The 26548-nt window shown below is 41.9% G+C and overlaps 1 protein-coding gene across 1 annotated transcript in view; it reads right to left on the bottom strand.

Annotated features, from left to right (window-relative positions):
• Positions 1–26548, bottom strand: part of RNF130 (ring finger protein 130) — a 144684-nt gene that overhangs the window by 102146 nt on the left and 15990 nt on the right. The window contains 1 exon segment of the mRNA XM_037817468.1: positions 8291–8485. Within this exon segment, the coding sequence (XP_037673396.1) occupies positions 8291–8485 (195 nt within the window).

The raw sequence follows: 26548 nt of genomic DNA, 5'->3' as shown, positions 1-26548 counted from the left end.
GTGGGCGGTTCTCTGCTTCCACCTAAGATTTCAGAAATAAAGGAAAAATTAAGAATTTATGGAAAAGTTCTTAAACTAAACCATGTGCACTGAGTTTTTAAAAGCTACTTGCATTTTCTAAAAGCTACTACTTAATTAACGGTTTCAATTTTAGATTTTTTTGGTAATTATGAATTTTTTAAAATGCATGGATCCCATGGAAGACAGAGGAGAAATATTGCTAAACTCAGGCAAAAGGATACATACACATAAATGTTTGGGAATGGACAGAGGTCATGGTAGCTCGATGTTGGGATTATATGTAACAGGGCTGTACTGCAGTCGAATTTGATTGGAAAGTGGTTAACGTGACATATGTCACCAATTAATGCTACACATATAATTAAGTTTTTGCATGAACTACTACAAATTAAAAAAATAAGAGGGGTATATGGGAAAAAGCATAGCCATTGTAAACTATGGACCATAGTTAACAGTAATATTTTAATATTCTTTCCTCCACAGTAACAAAATTACTATACCACTACTACGGGTCAACAATAGAGGAGATTAAGGGGTACAAGAGGATTTGGGATTTATTTGTCATTCCTATTTCTGTTCTGGGGCAATGAAAATATTCTAAAATTGATCATGAGAATGTATGCACAACTACATGATGATACTAAGAGCCCATGACTGTACACTCTGCATGGTTTGTGTGATGTGTGAATATATTTCAATAACATTGGGAAAAAAAAAGATACGTACACAATTTAAACTTTTACTACCTAGTAAATCTAAACTTCAGGATCCATCTTTTCTGCAGTAATTAAATTCCATATTAAATAAGAAGCTAAAAAACTTTAAACAATAAAATAAAAGTACAGTCTATGAATACTGAAACTTTATATAACTATGTGTATGTATTTTTGGATGCTGGGGTGTTGCAGTGGCTGGAAGGAGGGAAATGATGTGGTGGAACGGCAGCCTGCAGCATCCTTTGGGATCTGCTCTACAGCTGCTCACCGACTTGTGCCTTGCAGGTCTTCACCTTTCTGTTCACAGCTTGTATTGCCTAACAGGGAAGGGACTGAAACTGTGGAGCTGTAATCCAAAACAATTTTTGAAATTACTTAAAGGGACTGCTTGTTGAGCTGTACGTTGAGAGTTGACACCTTTCGCTAAGTATGTTATATTTTACAATCATGGAAATGGCTGAAGTTGTGGAACTGTGAGCCATGACATTCTTTGAAATTTGCTCTCTACTTGTGAAATCATACTTTGAAAGTTACCACCATTATGTATACATATTAAAGCTCACAATAAAAAAAATAGTATGTACTACTATATCATTCATTTTCTTAATGGGTTTTTAGAACAAAAACAATGGATTTACACTAAGCAGCCCTAATTATTGATATTTAAAGGCATTTTTAAAAAATGTTTTTGAGATTTACCTTTACTGGTTTTCAAAAAGCATGACATTTTTATATTCACAAAGTGAGTGAATTTGCTGTATTTCACAAAGTGTGAGATTTCTCCCATTCACTGCTAGCTAGCATGTTTAGATCATATTTAAGATAATATTGGAACCGAGAAGTTAGGCTTTAACAAATGTTATGATTTCTGAATAATTATAGACATTCCCTTTTACTTACCAGTATATTAGAGTAGCCAGAGGGGAATACCCGAAATTTCTGAACTGTATTCCACCTGCCTTGATCTCTGATGACTGTGTAACTATAAAGCCTTTATCCTGTGACTGTAAAAACCTTGTGACTGGCCCCATCTGTATCTTCAATCCTGTTTTTCAACTTTAGAGTCCTGTGATCACTAAAGTCAGCCCCTAATGTTCATTAATGAAGGGTCTTGGGTCAGCCCAGAACTAACCCACCCCATGTCCAAAGTTATCTTGATAACCAAAATTGGATTAAACCAAAATGACCTGCCTGACATGTGCAGTAGCTTAGACTTTAACCCACAAGTCAGCTACATCTCACCATATTACTAAAAATCACGCCCGTCATCATGTTAAGGCCGCCATTACCTTCTGTGACTGAGCACGCCATCAGTCTGCACCTGCTCAATAATCAGATCATCTCTAATTACATCATCTGGACCCACTGTGCTCATTATCCTAAAACCTGCCCATCTTTTGATGCTATAAAACTATCAGAGTTACTGCAGTTTGGAGAGAGAGATTTTTAGGCCAACAAGCCATCTGCTCTCCTGCTCCGCACCTAACAATAGACGCTTTCTCTCTTTGAAACCCAGGGTCTCAGGAATTGGTTGTTTGAGCACCTCAGGCAGAGAACTCACTACTTTTGATCAGTATCAGTATGATGGAAAAAATTCGAAGGCACACTCAACTATTTCTGTTCAATGAGCCACAGGAACTACAATAAGCATTTGATTGATATAGACTGAAGAGCTATATTACTGTTGATCACATATTTTTCTAAATCACCTCATTTTCTCTGTAACAACTGAGAGAGTGTTCACAGTTCTTAGGGGACATACAGATAAAATTATAAACAGTTTTCCCACTTGGCAATGGTTTGACACAATTTATGACTGTTAACAGTAAAAGCAAAGTCTATATAAATTTTTAAAAACCAAGAGAATAAATCCTTAATTTTTCCGACAAATGTGCATTATTTTAAACTCTCCCAGAGCCCATAATTTCCCCTTTTTACTACCACATATCTGCTAACTACATTACAAAACTCATCCTGCTAACTAGAGGTAACAAAGTGAACCACAAATTGAGCCGTCGTTCCTGTCAATGACGTCATGGGCACTGCACTGGAAGAATGTCCTTCAGTCACCAAAGGAAGGGCATTAGCTAGAGCAAACCCATGGGCTCATGAAGCATCGCTGACAAGGCAAGAAAACAAAATACTTATGCTTAAAAGTGTGGACTGTTAAAATTAGCCAGAGAACATACCCTTAAATGGAAAAGAAAGCTTGATGAAAGAAAGAATCTTAATGAAATAATTTTAATGCCACAAATATTTATTTTGCTTAAGGCATTTTGCTGACCTCTGCAGAGCAGAAAGATGAGTAAGACACAAACCTTAACTTAGAGAAGCCTGTGGTCCTTTCCCTACTGCCAGACAGGTACACATATAATGCTAATACAAAAGGAAAAGAATGACACTGCTAAAGAGGTACAAAGAGAGGCTCTGAAGACGGCAGAGGCCGCGGACTGTGACCCCAGGGCAGCGCTCAGGTTTCTTTACAGTTCACCTTACGGTGCCTACACAGAGAAGTGCACACCCAGTTTCTCTGCTAAAGGAAGGGTGGACAGACCTGACGCGCGCGGAGGGCGGAGGGTGGTACCACACGGACCTCGGAGTCCATCGCCTGAAATTAAGAGTCTAGGCCGGGAGGTGGAGGGAATTAGCCAGGACCCTTACAAGCACCGCAGTGAGGAGGAGAGCAGCAACCTCGGGCACCAGCCGGGCAGGCGGGAGGTTCTCCGTGAACACGGGTGTTCTCGGGAGAACAAGGGGAAACCGGCGAGTAGACGAGGGCGCCAACGGTGGAGACCCAGCGCCCAGGCAGGCCCGGCGGGAGGTGCGGCAGAAGGGGCCTGAGCCTGTGCTCCCCCACTCCTGGTGGCAAGCGGGGCTCGGCCAGCACAGGGTGGCCGGACTGACCCATCTCCTGCACCCGTCCCTCTGGCCCTGAACACAGACGATGCTGGGAACGGGGCTGCCCCAGAGCCTGTCCTGCTGCCACCCCGCTCTCGGCACGCTGGCTGTGGGGAAGGCACTCCTGGCACTCGTACTGCCAGCCGGGCTCCCCAGGCTCCCTCCCGACGCTCCTCCCTGAGCTCCGGGGTGAGAAGGATACCGTCTCCACAAATCCTGGAAGTGTTCAGCCATTACTTCTCCAAGTACCTTTTCTGCTCCTTTCTCTCTCCCCTCCTTCTGAAGCCCCTTTCCATACATGTGGGGATGTCTGAGAAGGTCCCACAGGTCTATGAGGCTCTGTTCATTTTTCTTGAATCTTTAAAGAAGATTCCTCTGATTGGATTATTTCTACTGCTCTATCTTCAAGTTAAATGATTCTTTCTTCTTCCATTTTGAATCTGCCATTGAAACCCTCAAGTGAATCTGCCTTCGATTTCACAATTTCCTTTTGGTTCTTTTTAAATGATTTTTACATCCTTTACTGGAAATCTCTATTTGAAGCCTCTCTCTACTAAATCCAACATCTGAGAACACGCACAGTTTCTACTGCCCACGTTTTTCCCTGAGTATGAGTCATGCTCTTCTATTTCTTTGCACATCTTGTAATCTTCTGTTGAGAACTGGGCATTTTAGATAATACATTGTAGCAACTCCAGATCTTGATATATTTCCCCCTTAAGGTTGCTGTTGTCTTATTTGCTTGTTTTGTTTAATAATACACCTGGGTTAATCTGTGAAATATGCCTCCTCTGGGGCGTGCAGCCACTGATGTCTCTGCTTAGTTTTAATTTTGTTTATATTCTTTTCCCCCTTCTTTTTAAGCCTGGCCTCCTAGGTGATGCCACTGTGTGGTACAGAGATCAGTCATCCACCAATTACTGGACACAGATTGTGCTCTGACATCTCAAACCAGTAAGGCTTCTGTCGTCTACTAGCAGATCTGCATACGGGTAAGGGAAAACATTCTACGTAATATTCTAAGTTCTGGCTGTTTTCAATTCTGCCCTGGGTTTTACTTTCCGCCAGTCTTCCTGGAGTCTCCTACGTGCACGCACGGTCTCGGAGTCAGCCAGCAGTGTGAGGGGCTCGAGCCCCACCCTGCCCCATTGCACATATGGTCTCATACAGGAACGTGCTTGCTCACCACCACGCTGTGGCTCTCCTCCACTTGCCTGCCTCTGTGAAGTCACTTCCACAACAGAAAGGAGGGGCGTGGGAGACAGCCACCGTTCCAAACAGGAGGAGCTCCTTTCCACACTGCAGAGCAAGCTCAGTCCTTGCAGCCGGCCCCACCCTGGCAGAACCTCCATCCGACATAGCTTAGGGAACGCGGGGAGCAGCCCCAGGCCAAACATCACAGCTCTCCACTGTTCTTACCCAAAGCATAAACATGTCTCAGAATGTTCCATGCTTTTGGTTGACTTCCAGAATGCTGAAATGGTTGCCTATCAATTTTGTCCAGTTTTATATTGCTTTTAGGGAAGAGGACATGCCTATCACTTCACTCAGTCATAGCCACAAGTGCCACCCCTCTCCATCACTCTTCAGTCCTACCTTATAAGTCTTCTATAATTTTTTTCTTTCTTATGGCTTTTATTTTGAAATATTTCAGATGACAAGAAAACTAGAGAGAATATAATGAATACCTGTGTAGCCAACTCTCAGCTTAAGAAGTAAAGCACTGCAGGTATGTTTGAGGCATCTCATTCACTTCTCCTTGATCCAATTCCCTTTCTTTCCTCCCTAGAGGGAACCACTGTCCTAAATTTGGTATTTATTAATCTCATGCACGTTTTTAATCTTTTATACCTGTACATGTGATACTTCATAAAGTAACTACTGTTTTGCATTTTTTTAAAACTTTAATCAAGTGGCATTTGACTGTATTGTACACATTTTCCTACAACTTTTTATTATTTTTGCTTATTATGTTTTTGGGATTTACTCATGTTAACACATGTAGCTTTAATTCATTCACAGTAAACTGCTATGTTTAAAATGCCACAATTAATCCACTGTCCTGTAATGTGCTGTCATAATGCTGCCATGAATATTCTAGTACCTGTCTCCCCACGCACGTGTGTGCAAGTAACAGTCTAGAGAAGGCCCGGAAGAGGCTGCAGAGGCTGGTGTAAGTGCCTGAAGCCCCCCATCAGCTCCCACGCACTGCAGGTGGCACACAGCACAGTGCTCACAAGGAGGACAGGCAGCAGCTGTCCTCTACGTTAGGGATCCACGGCCCTCCACAGAATAAATCCAACATCCGGGAACACTGCAGTTTCTAGATTTAAGAGTCACAAGAGGCCTTAGTATCTTCTCCAACCCCTACACATGGGAGGCAGGTTGGCTTGTGTCACAGATAAGTCAGTGAAAATTCTGAGACTAAAACCCAGGTTTCATATCTTCTTCTCTCCCTTCTTTCTCCAGGCAAGGTCGGTGGACCAAGAGCAATAGCACCAGCTGGAAGCTAAAAACCCAGAACCTCGGGCCAACTCCAGACCTACTGACTCAGAATCTGCATTTTAACAACATTTCCAGGTGACTCGGGTACACATTAAAGTCTCAAAGGTACTACAGGGTATGTATTTAGGAGTGAAATAGTTGGAGTCACAGCATACGAATTCTCTCACTATATCAGATAGTGCCAAATTTTCCCCCAAAATATCATACAACTTACTTTCCCATGTTATTCTAATTTTCTGAATATCTATCTACAACATGAAGCTATTTCCTGTTGCTCTGATGTTCACCTCCCGTTCCTGCTCCCTTTCAAAAGTTCCCTTTCCTAACACAGAATGCTTACACTCTACTCCCACATTTCCCGATGTGTGTTCTGATACACACTGATCTGTGACAGAAGAGTTACGTGATCAAATAAATTTGGGAAAACCTAGGTTAATCAAATTAAAACTTGTTCTCTACTCTAGGACTTCTCAGAGACATCAATATGATAATGAGCATTAAGAGCCTCTAAAAGTAGAATACACTTCAAGCATTTTCCAAACTTATTTAACCATTTAACCTTCTTTCTTCCATGGGTCATTTATGAATATATCTGAATAAATGAACGTTTCAAGGAAAAAGAATGGAAAATGATGATGCATTAATTTATTAGCACCCACCCTCACTTTTTAAACAAAAATCATTTTTAAAGTTGTCTTTTCCGTCTCTTGTGATCCCTAGATCTTCCCCCATGTAAAATACTCTCATTTCAGCAACTTCTCTGCAGCTTTGGTGTATGTAAAATAACACCAGTGAGGAAGAGAGTTATATTTTGCCCTGTTGAATTTCTCCCCTCTTCATTTTATTTCATGCTTTGGGGAAAGAAGAGATCAGTCTGGAATGAAGATAAGCTGTCTTAGGCCTAAAATTTCAAATAATTTTTCTTCAATCTGAGACAACTGAGGAGAGCAAACTGGCACCTGCTGTGAGATTAAGCCGAAAAACCAGTCTTCACTCCAGTGTTACCATAAAGATGTCCAGCTAAATTAGGTTGTCCCTTAATTTCTGTTGGTTACCCTGAAGAAATTAAAAGTTATAAGACTCCAGTGATCTCTGGGTGGTGAAAATCACACATTCTATTTTATTCTTCATGCTTTTCTTTAGCTTCAGTTTTTTCTATCATGAGCATATGTTACCTTGCAATTAGAAAAATATCTATTTTAGTTCTAAAGATTTAGCTTGAAGGAGAACAAGTCATAGAGCACAATACAACTTAAACCCATCTGCATTATTCTATCAAGATATATGAAAAAGTACCGGTGACCCTCAATGAGGGTAGGCAAGTCTTTGAAAGATAACTGTCTAAAACTGATTAAGTAAAAATGGATTATGGGAATAAAAGTTAATTCTTTACATAAGTCATTAAAGTCTAAAATCTTTATGAGCGCAGAACTAAACTCTATCGAGGTTTCACTTTCAAGAGACGGGCTGGGGAAATGGAAAGAACATCGCCACCCCTGGGTCTGATTGCCTTCTCTTCCGCTGCCCCTCCCTGCCTCGGTCTCCTGGTCTGTAAGAGGAGGGGAGGAAACGCACATACATGGTTATTGTGAGGGCCCAGATGATATACGGTAAAAAAAAAACACAGCACAGTGCGTGACATAAATATATATATATATACACAAATATAGTAAGTGCTCAATAAATCGCAACTATTATTATTAGAGTTATATAAGAAATATCCTAAATGCTTCCCTAAGAAACAAAATACAGTAACTCCTGTAATTATACTAATTACCAAACTAAATCAGTTTCAACGTTTATCTGATAAGACTAAAAGAATCCATCCCAAACAGGCAATTCTTGACATAATCTGGGCAAATGATTCTACAATGAACATGTAATTTTTCAAAGTTAAAAAGCAAAATGTAGCCAATACAAAAAGACTTAGAATTCAACCATAGTCATCTACTTAATGAATACAAGTTTTTCAACTAAGGGGAAAAATACATATATCTCAACAAGCAAATGGCAACACCAAAAATAAATATAGTCACAGGATTATGTTGAAAATTACATGGTTTCATGAGAAGCAGAACACTGACGTCAAAAGAAAAAATGTCAATGTCTAGGAGGAAAAACAAAATCTGCAACCCCCTTTCCTTGCTTACCTGGATGAGTCATGGTGACAGGATCCTCTTTGGATTTATTATTGTAGATGACTACAGCAACTGCATTGTGGAAAGCAGCCCGGGAGATTTTCTCCTTAAATGTACAGTTTCCCCTTTGCAGCAAGGCAATCCACTGTTTGATATTAGGAGGGACAAAGAACCGGGTTTGAGGATCACAGCCCAGATGATCAGCAACTAAACAGAAAAGAAAAGGAAACACACATTGTTTCCTGCGTAAAAGTAAAGAAAATCAATCAAGTCTGCTCCCAGGTGCTCAGCGGTTCTCTGAAGGCTGTGCAGATCTGACGCAGGCCAAGCCCCTTGCAGCCAGAGGAGCTGTGACTACACACACAGGTACAACACAAGGAATCTGGATCCATATTAGTGCAGGGAGAGAGACACTCATTAAAACATTACCCGCAAAGCAAATCCAAACCATGAAAATTTCTTTTTTTACTTTAAAGATCGACAAAAATTTAACAGACTGATAATATCCAGAGTAAGTGGTGAAGAGAGGAAGAAAAAAAGTCAAACACCAGCGGGGGGGGGGGGGGGGGACGAGACAAAAAACAGAAATCCAGGGGACTCTAATCTAGTCCTGAGTTCCACTCATTTGTCTGTACTCCCTAGTCTCTCCATGTCCCCACCATGGTGAGAAAAGAGATTAATTTTGCTTGGGGGTAAATGAGGAAGCCAAAGTAACCTTTGGTTCAGTTACCAAGTTATTCTCTGAAATTCAGGCATGTCGGAACAAATTTCTTACTAAAGGTCTAAGGAAATTAGAAAATTTCAGTTTTGGTCTATATTTGAAAGTTTACATAGCTAAGATAACATGAAACTGGAATAAATAGATTAGATTACTCCTCTAACGTGTTATGTATTGGTAAAATCACTCTACAATGCTACACTGAGATATATATATATAAATTTACTGTATTTATATTTAATTGTTTAACAGGCTACATGGAGACACCGAGACCATCCCTTAAGACTGCAAATTACATGGCCGCTGTTCTAGATTTTCTGGGATAGCTCGTCACCAAGGCCCACAAGCCCACTTGAATTTGTCAGACCAAGCTCCTCAATTTGTGATTTTGCAAATATGGTCACTGTGACTTTGGCACCCTTCGCAAATCTTAAGAAGTACTTGACTTCTCTTCCTGTGCCCCACCCTCCCAACAGGTCAAAATGAGATCCAGAGAGGGAGAGAAGTCACAAAAAGTCAACTCTGAAGACTGCCGGAAGCAGTGGCAGCCACTGCCAGTTCTGCGTGCATCGGGGAGGGAGAGGGGAACAAAGCACCTTTGACAGAGCCCAAAGGCTGGCATTAGAAGCAAGTAAGTAAACCGCAGTCGTAGTCGGAAATGTTCGCTCTCAACACATCCGGCAGCACTCTGCTGAGTGAAAGAAACTGAATGCTTACACTATTTAAAGAGGGTGTAAAATGTAGAGATGCCACTGACTTCAAAGAAATACGACCTCTATCATTCCTCCTTAAATAATATCGTCCCCCAAATTCTCTTTTAATGATCACGGTGAGGGTTGGCAACAAGAGCACGTCTGCTACCAGAGTTCTCGTAAGGCAAAGTAAGAGGGAGACGACTCATCACAGTTTGACGTGACTGACACTGACGGCAACGATTCCCCACCCTTTCCCTCACACAGTTTCTGCAACTTCTTTCTCAATCACAGTAGACTGGGGAAAAAGGCCTATGTCATGACCTCACAGACTACTATTCAAGAACACAGTCAAAGCATCAGGAAACTATGAAATCCTGAAACAGACTGTTTTCTTTCAGTGGTATCTGTTTCACAGATAATTATGCTGTCTTAAAATATAAGTGTTCAGGCGATGTGTTATGATAGCTTCATTGTTTTAGGAAACCTTCCAATACTGTATCCAAAGAGGGGGCAATCAAAGATCTGTTTTAAGTGTTTCATTTGTTATTTTTCAAAACATGCTGCTGCATAAACCCTGGAAGAAAACAGAATCAAGAATATCTAAAAAGATCCGTATGCTTGTTTTCTGTGATACATTCATTTTTCTGTGACTTATGCCTTCCTCTCCATGGTTTCATATGCATTTGCAGTATAATAACGAGGAAAGAACAGACATGGAATCAGCAAGACCTAGGATCCAAATTCCACATCAATGACTTACTAGCCCAGCCAAGTGACTTAAATCCTCTGCTCTTCAATTTTTACTTATTTATAAAGATTGAGATAAAATCCCCATCTCATACAATTGTGAATGTGAAAAAGTCTGTAATAATTCCTTTACTCTTGAGTGTTTCATCTGCGTCCACCCTGTCCGTCCCAGTCATCAGTTTGGTGCCTTGGGGATTTTGTGTCCCAACGAATGTGAAATTCACCCACAGCTCAGCAGCTCACGTCCATCCCACTTCCTTCTGTTTCTGTTCCAAGCCTCATTTTCTCTCCCCCGTTCCTTCTGACACTGTCCCTATCCTCTTAGAAGAACAGCAGTTCAGTAATCTTCACAATGTTCTAAGACTGCAGAGACGCAGCCAGGGGTGCGACCACGGCGCAGAACACATCAAATGCACTGCAGACTTTAAAATTCTCCTTAAGGAATCCCACAAAGAACAGGTTCTGCGAACAACGCCGTGATCAAAACAAGTTCCAACAACAGTCTGTTGACCAAAAGAATGTTCCTGTTCCCCAAATTCACCCAAATCACCAGCCATAAAAGGTTTCTGGAAACATTTTTATCAGTAAGAATAAAACATGCAATGGTATGCAATAAAAAGATAGGCAAGTTCCTGGTCAAGGAAGTAGTATTCATTACCCAGAAAAAAAAATTAAGGGGTTCTCAAAATCACTTAAAACGATAGAATGCTCATTTTGCCAGAATGCTCATTTTGCCTCGTTATTCCTCCCTGGAACTGAAAAACAACATAAACCTCGATGCAGGCAGGCTTCCGGCCGCTAAGGGGCCACTTCCGGGCGCTAAGGGGCCACTTCCGGGCGCGGGGCATTGTGGGCTGGGGGCGGGGCCTGCGGGGTAAGATGGCGCAGCTCCAGGTCCTGAAGCACCGGCGCCTGCTCTCAACTCCCTGGTAGGAACCCTAACAACTAGAAAAGCTTCACCTCGGTGAGGACCAGCGTATGCGCTCGGCAGCATGCTAGGTACCAGAGCGAAACAGAGTTCTTAAAGAACCTCTCAGTGTACCGGGGAGGCAGGCCTGGCACAGAAATGAAACCTCAACAAGACAGGATGGAGTATGTGCCAGCATGAAGAGTGTTTTAAAAATTCAGCAAAGGAAGAGAACATAATGGTAAAGTCTTAGTGGGAGTCGGAACCCTAGGGAGCCCTCGGAAATGGCCCCAGCGCAAAGGAGGGAGGTGCAGCAGTCAGTGGCCCCAGAAAGCACAGACAGCAAGGGTTGGCTCTTTCTCATGACTCCTTGTGAGAATCAGGATGGCACGCACCGGAAGCTACGACGTTATACAAATTATAATCAAGTTCTGAAAAGGGGAGCCCGTCTGTAATGGGAAAGGAAGACGACAACTCTGGCATGAAGAACATGTAATTATTTAAAGGGTTCTGTTAAACCGTAAGCAAATAAAATCTCCCTTCCCCACCCCAGTGTGGGGAGGAGTCTGAAACTCGAATTCATTTGACTTAATAAAGCCTCATCTCTTTAAAATGCGAACGCCCCGCAAAGCAGCAGCAGCAGCCGCGTTGCTGGGTGGGGGACGGGTTTCCTTCCCTGCCCTGAAGTGGGTCAGCGCGCTGCAGGTTACGGGAGTCACGCGGGCGGGGGCAGAGGAGAGAGACGGAAACACTTTCTGCAAAGGACAGATCCAGGCACACGCTGCAATCCCCAGCCGCCCCTTCGAGCCGAGCTCAGGGTATCTGCATTCCTCTGCCCGGGCTGCCAATCCCAGGGCTCCTTTGTGGACCGCCTGCTAAGGCCATGTTTCCACGGCACCCAGGGATGCCAGCCATCTGGCGTTATCACACTGGATAACTGGCTGTTTATTTCTGCGTCTCTCCTTCTAGAAAGAATGTGAGAGGCACAGCTCTTCTCTCCTCCAACATGCCTGGCACACGGTAAATGCTTACACTACTTGATGAAGGGAGAAAGGGGGAAACCACAGAGATTAAGAGCTGACATAAAGAAAATGCTTGTACCTAAGATCTGTTTCATATGAAAATGTTTTGACAGGGGTAATGTTCTATTAGCTGTTACCTTCAAATGAACTAAAAATAAAAATAAGCCCCCCCCTAGCTTTAGATGTTTAGAATTTAGATGTTTCCACTGCTGGCATGTGTTCTGGTGAATTTGCTGCTTCTACCTGGTCTTTCTTATTTTCCTTTTGTTAAATTCTAATTTTAGGACCCAGGGGGACAAATACAATTAATTTTTGTTCCTGATTTCTTAATTTTCTTTTTAATGTTCAGTTACTCAGCTTAGGATCTACTTTTGATCTCTTTATGCACTTTCATGGATACAATCTATTGTCTAACTATTTCTACATTTCCACTTATATCTAACATCTTATTTCTTTTTATTATTTTCATCAGGAGTTTAGTCTTGTTGAAAATTTTTTACTCATTTCTCTTAATTTTCTGTTAACTTGTAAGTTTTAATTTTTCTCTCAACCTTATATCTACTTTATTCCTCTAAGTTTTTATCCTCTTCCTTCCTTTACCTTTTTTTTTGTCCCCTCCTCTTCTCTTTACATGTTTCTTTTTTGGTAGGATTTGTTATCAAAATGGCCAGTAAAAGTTATCTGGATCCTATTCTTTTTTATTTCTGAGGAAGCTTATATTAATGATTACTTCCCGTTTTCTCCTTTTCCTCTCATTTAAAACTGCTGGTCTCTTCCATCCTAAAAATAGAAGACATCTAAAAGACTTCCCTTTACTGACCCTCTTTTCCAGAGCTACCTGTGCCTGCCACTCCCATCTCCTCAGTTTCCACTCCTCATCACATTTCAATCTCTCTGCATTCAACCACTCCTCTAAAATTGCTCTAACAGGCACCAGTAGACTTCAAGTTGCTAAGTCCTAGGACACTCTCTGTCCTCTTAGCAACATCTGACCCCGCCAGTCCCTCTCTTCTCTTGGCACTGCCAGCATCACCTCCTCCTGCCCCCCACCCCTGCCCAGCTGCTCCTTTCTGACTCCTCTGTCAACACCTGAATCTTACCTGGTGACGTGCCTGAGCGCTCGGACGCACTATGTAGATGACGTGCTTTTTTCTTACTGCATCAATGATACTAATGTCTCATGATAAGTACCCCTTTTTGGAGAAACTTCTTCACTCATTTAAGTCAACAGTTTCCAACATACACAACTAAATAGGTCAACAGCTTGCTAAGACTCAGGAGAGGAATATGGAAAATTACACACAGGGAAGAGATCCACTCTTAAGCAAAAACTCTAGTCTTGACCTTGATGAGCTAACAGGCATTCTTGAACATTTCAATGGGTTCTCATGGAAGAAAGCACGGGAGGGTCTCTAAAGTCAGGATTATGGCAAATTGCTCCGCATCTAATTTGTGTCCAAGTTGCTTTGCCCCACTTCTAGGCAGGGTCCTGGGGTCACCTAGGGGTTTAAAGTTGCCCACCAGCATCTGCTTGGAAAACAAAACCCAACCAGAAATATGATTTACTTCAGGTATCTACAGATCTCCACACATCTGTATGCTACAAGTCACCCAAGCCCCAGCTCTATGAGGAGACATATGACCTAAGATGAGCCTCACAGAGGTGAAGAACTTGCATTACATATTTGAAGGAGAGGCTTTTCCTGTTTCACCTTGGAGGTGCGTAAGGAAACACGTGGATCTAGTTGTTACCAGGAGTCATCTTATGATAAAGAGGAAGGACCTCAGGATGAAACAGAAGCTACGGATGGCAAAGGACAGAGAGTAGAAGGAATGAGATCCTTGGTAACACGGGACAGTGGTGAATCCTTGAACCCTGAAAACTGCCTGTGCTGGTTTGGATGTATTATGTCCCCCAAAACGCCATGTTCTTTAATGAAATCTTGTAGGGGCAGATGTATTAGTGTTGATTAGATTGGAACCTTTTGATTGTTTCCATGGAAATGTGACTCAATCTTAACTGTGGGCAAGACCTTTGACTGGATTATTTCCATGGAGGTGTTACCCCGCCCATTCAGGGTGGCCTTTGATTTAATCACTGGAGTCCTATAAAAGCTCACAAACAAAAGGACCTCAGAGCAGCTGCAGCCAAGAGAAACATTTTGAAGATGGCTGTTGAAAGCTGACACTGACATTCTGGAGAAACAACCTGGGAGGAAGAAGACACCAGCCACGTGCCTTCCCAGACAGCAGAGGTGTTCCAGATGCCACTGGCCATTCTTCTGTGAAGGTGCCCTACTGTTGATGCCTTAGCTTAGAAACTGTAACTCTGTACCCAAATAAACCCCCTTTATAAAAGCCAATCCATTTCTTGTGTTTTGCAAAACAGCAGCATTAGCAAACCAGAACACTGCCCTACTTCTGAACATCCAGTTCCTCAGACAGGACACATTTCCTCCTTATTTTTAATCAATCTAAATCAGCAAGTTTGTTTTATGGAGCACTCAGCATATGTCAGTCAAGCAAGAATTGCCTAGATAGGGGGTTTATCCCTGTGGAGTGGCTCTCTTAATTGAGCAGGATCCACACATGGCAACTCAAGCCCACCAAGAAGGTCAACCTGAGGAGAAGGGAAACTTCCCTGGAAAAGTCCTTCGAGCACAGGGAGGCAGCTAAGGTGCCAATCCTCTGCCCCCTTTTCCTGACCCGAGGGAAGAGGCAACCACCTGGGAGAGGAGAACTGCCCTTGAAGGATGACATCTAGAGCAAAGTTTCTTGACGAGGAATTCACTCCGTGGAGAGATTTCAGAAGGTCAGTGAACCCTGGATGGGGAAAAGACTCATCTTTAATTTTCACTGAACTCCCCCCTGAAACCCAGCATTTTCTTCATTCATGAGTGTAGATGACAAACCATCCACAACTCTCTCCAGGAGCCCTTGTAAGACAGTAATTAAGGCGATCAGGCCACTGCTGGATCTTGCTGTTTAATAAAGAAGCACAATTACTGTGTCACAAAGATTTTAAACGTTTTGGTAATGGACTTCGATATACTTGATTTCCTTTTAATCCTATTTATTTTTGCACTTAACACTATTCTGAGAAGCAGCCCACAAGCTGCACCAGGCTGCCAAAGAAATCTCAACCGCCATGTTTAGTCTATTTGCATTCCTTATTGTGCTTACTGATATATTTGGATTTGTTTCTATTATTTTAGTCTTATTTACCATGCTTTCCCTAAGCGTCTTTCTACTTTTTCCTCCCCCTTCCCTGCCTCGATTGATCAAATTTACTTTATTCCCCCCTTTTCCTTCATTTATATAAACAAGTTCTATTTTTACTGGCCACCCTTAAAATGTTAATGTTTAATTGATATCTCTATTCTCCTCCTGACTAACACAAAGCCCTTACAATCCTTCTTAGTTTCCTGGGGCTAGGTAACAAATCACCACAAGCTCGGGGGCTCAGACAGCAGAGGCCTCCGTCGGCTCTGACGGGGTGCAGGGCCCGTTCCCTCGCAGGCTCCAGGAGGCCCCCCCCGACCCCATGCATGCCAGGGCCCCAGGTGCTCCCTGGCCTGTGGCTGGTCACCCGGCCTGTGCTCCACCTTCACGCGGCCGTCTCCTTGTCTCTCCTCTGCATCCCTGTCTTCCCCTCTCCTTCTCATATAGGATACCTGTGTCACTGGATTTACAGACCACCCCGGTAACCTAGGACAATCTCACTCATCAAAATCCTTAGTTACTTCTGCAAAGACTTTTTCCCAGCAAGGTTAACTTCACAGGATCTGAGGATTAGGTTGTAGAAACATCTTTTGGGGGACCACCATGCAACCAATAATAAAATGCAACTCCAACCATCCCGTCCCATCTTGTGAACTTGTGCCCCGTGTATCAGCTCCACCTTGCTGTAATTATCCCCTCCCCCATAGTTGAGGTTCTACACAATCGATGCTTGTAGATGCTCGTCAGTCCTTCTCACAGCTCACTTTCCCTCTGTATTCCATTTCCTCCTCCCTTTATTCTACACTCTTGAGAAGTTCTTTCAATGAGGATCTGTTAGGATGAACCCTCTATCTTTTTAGTCCGAAAACATCTTTCTTTTGCCCTTACTTTGAGCTAAATTGGATAAAAAAAAATCTAGATTTTTATTTTTCTCTTAGCACTTTGAAGATTATCTGGCATCTTTAATGCTGAGAAAGAGGCTGAACAAAACATTTAAAAATGTTTTGTGAAGGCTCTCAAATGTACTTCATACTTTTGAACCTTGTATTTTAAAACTAAAATAAACTTATTTCTTATTTTTCTCCTAAATGGCAATTTTTACTTCTTTGACTATATGCTAAAGAAACATTCATACAACAAATTATTACGCTTTCACATAGAAGTTTATATGAAGAAGGCAACAGTAAGATATCTTCTGTACATCTAGAGTGCTGGATATAGCAACCAACATCACAAGAGCTCAACTGTCAGCAAATGTAACTGTCAATAGCTATTCATTATCATTTGTCTTCTATACTTAGTTACTGTACCTCTCAAATGGATTCGGATTATTTTTCACATCCTCAGAAATCAAATATATCTGCTGGATGGGCTCCATGACATAATAAAAACCATCTTAAGAGTAATTTTAAATCATGGCAAATACAAATCACTTTACATGAAAAGTTATGTTCAAAAATAATTTCTGTCACAACTGATATTACAAATACTTCACACAAGAGAGAGACTACAAATCAAAATAACTGAAAGTTATAGCTAGGTCCTAGTGTAAACGTGGAGTCAGAGTACAACATAAGTAAGTGTTAACTATTTAATCACTCACTTCCCATTCCATGAAAGGATCACAGTACTGAAGCTCTCTCTTCTCCTGACTCTTGTGCGTCCCATTTTCCTCCTGCCTCCTGGCTCTTTCTCGTTTTCCACTGCCAGCTCCTTAGATGAAGGTTCTGCCCCAATCCCTTTTAGCTCTGTGGACAATTTCATCTACTCCCACGGCTTTAACTACCTCCAATGTGTAGATAACATGTAACTCTAAATCTTTCCCTTGAGTTTTAGTCTTTAATTTTCAACAGACTGCTAGATACTGCTCCATGAATCTTAAGTACCTCAAATTCACTAACTTCCCCCAAATGTGATCCTCTTCCTGAGCTGAATTCCTGGCAAACAGCACATCATCTACTCAAGCACACAGCACTGAAATGCAGCTCGGTCAGCAGAGTACTCCATCCTCTTGGCTGCAACTCGGGGAGCGCCAGGACAAAGCAGGGCACGAGAGCTCAAACGCAACGCTGCTGATGCGGGAAGGGGTGGAAGGACGCACCAGGAGCTGCAGCAGGGTCTGAAGGTATCAGCAGTTCTTGGGCAGAAAAGTAAAGGACATGAGAGCACACCTATTTAGTTTTGTTGTTTTTAAATTAATCTTTCTTCAAGTACTGGTACTTGGAGTACTCATGGCTCCAATACGATGACGGTGTTGATAAAGATTATGAATATCCAGACCACGTTGAGAATGATGGGCTAGGAATAGGGAAGGAGGGATCTGCCTAGAAACTGAGCAGTGAACACAGGAGTTTAAGCCAAATTGCTGAGTTAGAGGGCAGGCAGGGGAACCCGGGGAAAAAATCATGGAATCAATCCTTATGGAGGACAGTAGAAACAATACAGCTGTGACAGATGACTCACAGGAGAAAACAAATGAGAACAGGAAGTTTAAAGTTTTTATAATCTGAGACATCCACAAACCAATAAACAGAAAAAACTTAAACTTTTACCTTGCTATACAAAATATTCACCCACTTGGTGAGGTGGGTCTCAAGAAGGGCCTCTAGCGATGGAACAGCTTACTTAACCTAAGAAACAACTATGCAGAGGGATAATCCATGTCCTTCAAGGAAACGCAAGTAAATAGAGGCTCTAAAGAACATGACTGAGAGAGAGGAAAAGAAATTCAGTTTGGATGGGGTAATATACCAAGGCCAACCGGCCAAATGCCAAATGAAGTAAACCAGTGATACGAAAGTTCTTGACAGATCACAAGTCCAGCAGACAGGAAAGCACACTGAAGGGGACTGCAATTATCGACAACATGCGCTTATCTGATTCAGCTAAAAGCAGGATGTCTAACAAGTTCCTCATCCCCTTTCCTGTTCCGCTCATCTCCCACAAGACAGCGGGCAGGGACAACCGGGGAGCTGCTACCCAGAGGCCAGTTCAGAGCCAGACTGAGAAGTGACTAGACATCTGGAAGAAAGCGACCACATTTCAGAGTTTGCAAAACCCAGGGCAAAGAAAGCTAGGTGATTACAAATTATCTTGATGAGAGAGAAATGACATGTTATGTGAAGAAGCCCGCAGGAATGCACACGAGGAATTAAACTTCAAGGAGGTCTCCACAAAAGCTGTAAAGGCAAATGCAGGACAACAGTATGGACCTGTAAAAATTTTCTCAAAAATTCAAAAGCCCAGACAGAATTTGTCAAAATAAAAGGAACAAAGGGCCTTCCCTCACTCCCTTTCCAAAAATAATTTAAAAAAAAATTTTTTTTTTTTTTCAGAGCAAGAAGAATAGGAAAAAAAGCAGGCCTCCTGCTCAGGCTTGTTTTTGCTTTCTCTATCAAGGAGAATAACCTGGCAACTGAGAAGATTAGAGTAAGGCTAAAGGACAGTGAAAAATAAAATCTGTACAGAGATAAGAAAGCAAATACATTCTTACAACATGCTTCTTCACTACGTACTCCAATTTCATCTCACTGAAACTGCTGTTTCTATCTTGTGTATTCATGCTTGCTTCTTCAAGCAATCATTTTCTTTCCAATTAAGAGAATTTGTAATTACCCAGCTTTTTTTGCCCTGGAACTCGCAAACTTAAACATGATATGGTTGCTTTCTCCCCAAATCCCAGTCACTTCTGCTTTATTCATGTAAACACTTCCCAGCCCTCAGCAGCCGCACTCCTCAGCAGGGCGGGACATTTTCTTCTGAAACATTTAACTCCGGAGACCACACATCTTCTCCCAGGTCTTTGGCCTCCTCTGCGTCCTCCTCAGCCTCCTCGCTGGCTTCTCTTCTCCTGTTTACCTTTAACCGTAAGTCCTCTCCCATCGGAATTACTCTCTCTCCATGATGACTCCTAACTTCATCTATCTCGTACCGTCACTCCAACTGTCTACTAAACGTCGGACGGTCCCAGGGCACCACGAGGCCAACACGTCCGGACAATTCATCTTTCCTCCAGAAATCTATTCCTCCTCCGTGTTTCCCATTTCAGACAAAGCATCACCTTCTACCCAGTGTGTTATGCCAGAAACAAAGACTTCTCAACACCCCCACATCCGATTAATTACCCAGTCTTGTTGAGCTGAACTCTTACGTATCTCTAACACGTGTCTGTTTCTTGCCATCTCTACCGCAACCTTCTCTCAACTTTTACCCACGCTGCTGCCGCCTGACTGGCTTCCCCAGGCCACGGTGATCCGTTCCCTACAGTCAGAGGACACAGGCTCCTTCCCCTTGCATCTACACGTGTCCCCAGTAGATGCATTACATTTATACATGCAATACGTACTCTACGGGTTTTCTTTGACATTAGTTTAATATTTTAAGAGCCAATGCTTAGGTTAATGGTTAATAACAGTGGTAATCTTTATTTTTAATAGCCCTCATGTTCTTTCTTTTTTTTTTTGTTTTAGCTTTCTTTTCCAAGTTGGATCAGCTACTGTTGTCTTAACCTTCTATGATAGCTAAATAGAGCTTATAAAGGAGTAGAAGAATTATCACCTCAGCCAGTTTATTTTGGTTTACACTGCAGGGACCCTTTGTAAGGCATTAGCCTATTTTATAAGGGACAATTTAGTCAAAAGTAGATGGTCTCTATGTAAATTCATGCAGCTGAGCCCACGGCATCTAGGAATATCCTGAAAACAAACCCAACAGTGAGTGACTCACAGTCAGGCCCCTGAACACGTGGGACCCCGCTCCACTCTCACGTGGGAACTCAGACACCATCAGAGACACGCAGTCATATGGCACACGGACTGAGGAAAACAGACAAAATTAATCCATAATTAAGGGTCAGTACAGCTTAATTTATTACCTATAACCAGCAGAATCTTTTTTTTTTTTTTAAATTCAAGTAAGTTTAGGAAAGTGACTAGATACAAAGTCAATAAGCAAAAAAAGTCAACTTTATTTCTATATGCCAGAAACAATTAGAAAATAAAATTTTAAAAATGCCATTTATAATAGCATTGACCAACAACTTACTTTGCAACTTGGAAAAGCTAGTTATCAAATGTATTTGGAAGGGCAAGGGGCCTCAAATTGCCAAAAACATCCTAAAAAAGAAGAACAAAGTGGAAGGACTTACATTTCCTGACTTTTAAAGCTTATTATAAAGAAACAGTGGTCAAAAGAGCATGGTACTGGCACAAAGATAGACACATTGGTCAATGGAATCAAACTGAGAGTTTGGGAATAGACCCTCAGATCTATGGTCAACGGATTTTCGGCAAGGCTAGCAAATCCACTGAATGGGACAGAACAGTCTTTTCAACAAATGGGGCTGGGAGAACTGGATATCCATATCCAAAAGAATGAAAGAGGACCCCTACCTCACCCCCTACACAAAAATTAACTCAAAGTGGACCAAAGACTGCAATGTAAGAGACAGTATCATAAAACTCCTAGAAGGTAATGTAGCGGAACATCTTCAAGACCTACCATTAGGAGGTAACTTCCTAGACCTTACACCCAAAGCACAAGCAACAAAAGAAAAAATAGATAAATGGGAACTCCTCAAGACTGAACACTTCTGTGCTTCAAAGGACTTTGTCAAAAAGGTGAAGAGGCATCCAACTCACTGGGAGAGAATACTTGGAAGCCATATATCTGATAAGGGTTTGCTATCCAGTATATATAAAGAAATCCTCCAACCCAACAACAAAAGCACAAACAACCCAATTATAAAATGGGCAAAAGATGTGAAAAGACATTTTTACAAAGAGGAAATACAAATGGCTAAAAAGCACATGAAAAAATGTTAATCTTCATTAACTATTAGGGAAATGCAAATCAAAAGCACAATGAGATACCATTTCACACCAATTAGAATGGCTGCCATTAAACAAACAGGAAAATACAAATGCTGGAGGGGATGTGGAGAAACTGGAACTCTTATTCATTGCTGATGGGAATGTGTAAGAGTACAGCCACTCTGGAGGACAGCCTGGCGGTTCCTTAGAAAACTAAATATCGAGTTACCCCGTGATCTATCGATTCCACTTCTCGGTGTATACCCAGAAGATCAGAAAGCAGTGACACAGACATTTGCACACCAATGTTCATAGCAACGTTGTTCACAATTGCCAAGAGATGGAAGCAATCCAAGTGTCCTTCAAAAGACAAGGGGATAAATAAAATGTGGTATATACACATGATGGAATACCACACAGCAGTAAGAAGGAACGAGGTCCTGAAGTATGTGACAACATGAATGAAGCTTGAAGACATAATGCCGAGTGAAGTCAGACACAAAAGGAGAGATATTGTGTTACCACTAATGTGAACTCCATGAACATCGTAAAATAAGCGTCTTATGATGTAGAATATAGGGGACCTAGAGACAGAAGGCTAGTGAAGGGGGAACGATAACCTAATATGTACAGACATGGTAATGAAGGTGAACTTACAGGTATGGGAATGGACAGGGGTGATGATACTTTGTTAACGGGAATAGAAGTATCAGTGCCACATTCCAGGTGAACATGATTGCAAGGAGCTGTTTAAAAGCATATATCCCTCAGATGAGCACTACAAATGTAAGTGCCTGCATGGTGTACTTGTAAGGTATGACACTGGTACAACGGGTTAACAACAGTGTGGTGTATGGGAAAAACTAACCATTGCATGTTATAGATTATATTTAATAGGAATACCTTACCAGTATCACGCTAATACTAGGGATAAATAATTAGGGGCTGATAAGAGCTTTGGGTGTTTTGTGTTATAATAATTGTGTAAAATTGACAGTGATGACGATTGTACAACTGAGTGAAGATAATGTGAGACACTGATTGTTTGTCTTGGACAGAACAGATATGCCATGTGAAATCAGGAACCCCTTACTTAGTAAGTCAAGCCCTCGATCTTGAGGTTTGCTCTTCTGAAACTTATGGCTAAGCCTACTGTAATTATGCCTAGGAGCCACCACCAAAGAACTTCTTTTGTTGCTCAGATGTGGCCTTTCTCTCCCTAAACCCAGCTCCGCAAATAAACTGATTACCCTCCCCGCTACGTGGGACATGACTCCCAGGGGAGTGAGTCTCCCTGGCAATGTGGGACATGACTCCCAGGAATGAGCATGGGCCTGGCATCAAGGTATTAAGAAAGCCTTCTTGACCAAAAGGGGGAAAACAAAGGTAATGAAATAGGGTTTCAGTGGCTAAGAGATTTCCAGTAGTCAAGAGGCTACCCTGGAGGTTACTCTTATGCAAGTTCCAGCTAGACATCCCAAATGACCACAGTATGCCAAGCCCCAATCAACAGCAGACCTGAAATATCTAGGTCCCTATCAGAGACTCTATAAAAGTTTCACTCACTAAGTCTATTTTTCAGAAAGTTAAATCCTCCAGATTGTTCCTATGCTAGACAAACCCCAAAACTCAGAGGCAACAGCATCTCCAAGAACATCAACCAGATGCAGCCTCCTTCCCCATAACATAGACACCCCTTTTCAATATGAACAAGTTATGGTGGTCACTGCCCATATATCCGTGAAGATTGAGGCAGTGATCAAACAAGAGAGAGGGGTAGCAACTGACAAGATAGGATTTAACAAAGGATTATGAATACTGAATCTTTATATAAATATCTTTTTTAGATCTCGAGTATTAAAATAGCTAGAAGGAAATAACTGAAACGGTTGACTGTAACCCATAACATTCTTTGAAATTTGCTAACTACTTGTTAAATCGTACTATGAAAGTTAATCACCTTTTCTGTATGTAAGTTATATTTCACAATAAAATATGTAAAAAAAATCACTGAAAGGAATTAAAAATCTACACAAATGGAAAGACATCTCTTGATCATGGATCCAAGGACTTACTGTTGTTAAGATGGTAATACTCTCCAAATTCAATTACAGATTCAATACAACCCTGTGAAAATACCAGCTGGATTGTTTTGCAGACTGATAAGCTGATCCTAAAACTCATTTGGAAATGAAAGCACCCGGAACAGTCAAACCAGTCTTCAAAAAGAAGAACATTGGAGGACTCACCTTTCCCAGTTTCAAAACTTACTACAAGACAGTGCAGAGCAGCACAGACATCCAGATCCATGGAACAGAGCTGAGATCCAGAAATGAACCACACTTCACAAGGGGACTAACACAAGTCAGGGTCCCTCTCAACAAAGGATATCAGGACAACTGGATATTCACATGCAGAAGAGTGAATGTGGAACTCTACCTCACAGCACCCACAGAAATGTGAAACTCTTAAAATGAATTAAAGACCCAAAAGTATAAAACTCTTAGAAGAAAACAGAAAATCTTTATGACCATGGGTTAGGCAATGTTATGAAAAGCAACAAATGAAAAAAACCAGATCAGTATTACATTGAAATGTACAATTTTTGAGCTGCAAATAATACCATCAAGAAAATAAAGAGACAACTCACAGAATGGGAGAAAACATTTGGAAACCATATTTCTGATAAGGAAGTTGTACCCAGAATAAAGAATTCCTACAGCTCAACAACAAAAAGACAAACAACCCAATTTAAAAATGGGCAAAGGATTTGAACAGACATTTCTCCAAAGATATGCAAATGGCCAATAAATGCATGAAGACACTCAACATCATTAGCCATTAGAGAAACGCAAATCAAAACTACAGTGAAGAACCACCTCACTCACACACTAGGATGGCTACAATTAAAAAAGTCAGACAGTAACAAGTGTTGGCGAGGATGTGGCAAAACTGGAACCCTCATACACTGCTGGTGAGAATATAAAAATAATGCAGCTGCTTTGGAAAACAGTTTGACAGCTGCTCAAAAAGTTAAACAGAGTTACCATATGACCTGCAATTCCACTCCTAGGTATATACCCAAGAAAAATGAAAACATCCATCCATGCAAAAAAAGTGTGTATGAATTTCAGAGCTGCACTTCTCGTAACAGCCAAAACCGGGACACAGTCTACATGTCTGTCAACTGATGAATGGATACAGAAAATGTGGTACACATCCATACAACGGAATATTATTCAGCCATAAAAAGGGTATGAAGAACTGACACATATTACAACATGGATGAATCTTGAAAACATTAAGCTAAGTAAAAGAAGCCAATCACGAAAGACAACATATTGCATGATTCCATTTACATGAAATATCCGAAACAGACAGAAAGTAGATTAGTGGTTGCCAGGGGCAGAGGGGGGAGGGGAATGGGGGTAACTGGTAATGGACACAGGATTTCTTTTTGGGGGATGGAAATGTTCTATAATTAGATTCTGGGGATGGTTGCACAACTCTGTGACTATGCTAAAAAAATCAACCCTGAAGAGTACATTTTTAAGTGAGTATATTTTACAGTATGTGAATTTTATCTCAGTAAAGCTGTCAATAGATAGACAGATGGAAGGATGCAAGAATTGATGGATGGATGGATGGATGGATGGATGAACGGACAGACAGACAGCAATGGAGGGAAAACCTAGGAATACAACCATTCAAAAGATGTACAAGATCTTTACAGAAAAAACTATAGAACAGTATTCAGGTAAATTAAGTAAGAACTAAATAAAAGGAGGAATAAACATGTTCATGAATTCAAAGGCTCAATATTGTAAGGCTGTCAATTCTCCCCAGATCAGTCTGTTGATTAAGTGGAATCCTAATCAAAATCCCAGTAGGCTGGGATTCCATGTATACCAAGTTAAATTAAAAGCAGGCATAATCGTTGGTGTTCAAGGTCAGGATAGCGTGTACCTTTGAGGAGAAAGGGAGAGTGACTGGAAGGAGACGGGGTGGGGGGACGACTTCTGGGGATATAACACTGTGTCTTGACCAGGCTCTTGGTTATGTCAGTGTGTTCACTCCATGATAATTCATCAACCTGTAAACATGATTCTGTACCTTTCTATGTATGTTATAGCTTGTAAAAATGTTTACAATTTTCTTTTTTTTAAATCTGGTTATCCCACCTTCCAAGTTAAAACTCTTTAACAGTTTTCCATTTCTCTTAGGATAAAGTCCCAAATCCCAACATGGCCTAAAAACCACTCACTGACTTCTCTACTGCATACCCCTGTCCCCTCACTCTGAACGCACTGCAGCCCCTCGAGCACCCAAGCTCCTTTGGACCTTTTGGTCTTCACATGCTCCCACTGCTGGAGTGGCGTTCCTTTCCGCCCCCTCTTAATTTCATTAATCTCTGCTCAGGCTCAAGCCTGGACCTAAACATCATTTCTTCCGGGAAGCCTTCCCTGGCTCCGTCCGAGACTGGGTCAGTTCTCCTACCCATGCTCGATTAGCATCCTGATGCTTTCTTTCCCCAAGGACGAATAAATAGTTACTATGCAATTGTCTGTTTAACATCTGCTCTCCCACTGGTCAGGACCCAGCTGCTGACTCACCCTCCCCATCCCAGTGGGCAGGAGCCCCGTGTCCTGCCTGGCACACAGGAGGTGCTCGATAATCACTGGCTGAATGAATAATTGAGGCAGCTTCCCACGTGAGCTTAGGGTTTCTGGCCTGCATGAATATAGTCCAGTGACAGTGAGCAAATGAGAAGCTGAACCACTGATGGTGACCTCTGAGGACCCACAGGAGAGAGGTGTTAGAAGACAGACTAAATAGACAGACTGTGCAAGCTACGGGCTGTTAGGACACCACTAATCCTTAGCAACACTGTGGAAATGATCATTAAAGGGACACTCTGTAGAGGGAGCTGTAACCTTTAGGTGCCAGTGTAGATTCACTATGAGTGGCAGGCAGGGTTGTGGTCCCCAAGGAGTTCTAATCCTTGGAACCCAAGGGTGGATCCGCTGCAAATGGACATAAAGGTGCTCAGCAGCTGGCTTCACCATAAGGAGAGTATCATGGATCATCCAGGTGGGCCCCTTAAAGGTGGAAGGGAGAGGCAGATGGTCAGAGTCAGCAGAGGGGCGTG

This window comes from Choloepus didactylus, chromosome 24 (assembly GCF_015220235.1).
Source record: "Choloepus didactylus isolate mChoDid1 chromosome 24, mChoDid1.pri, whole genome shotgun sequence".
Classification (NCBI taxonomy): Eukaryota; Metazoa; Chordata; class Mammalia; order Pilosa; family Megalonychidae; genus Choloepus; species Choloepus didactylus.
This window is presented reverse-complemented; position numbering and strand designations above follow the sequence as displayed.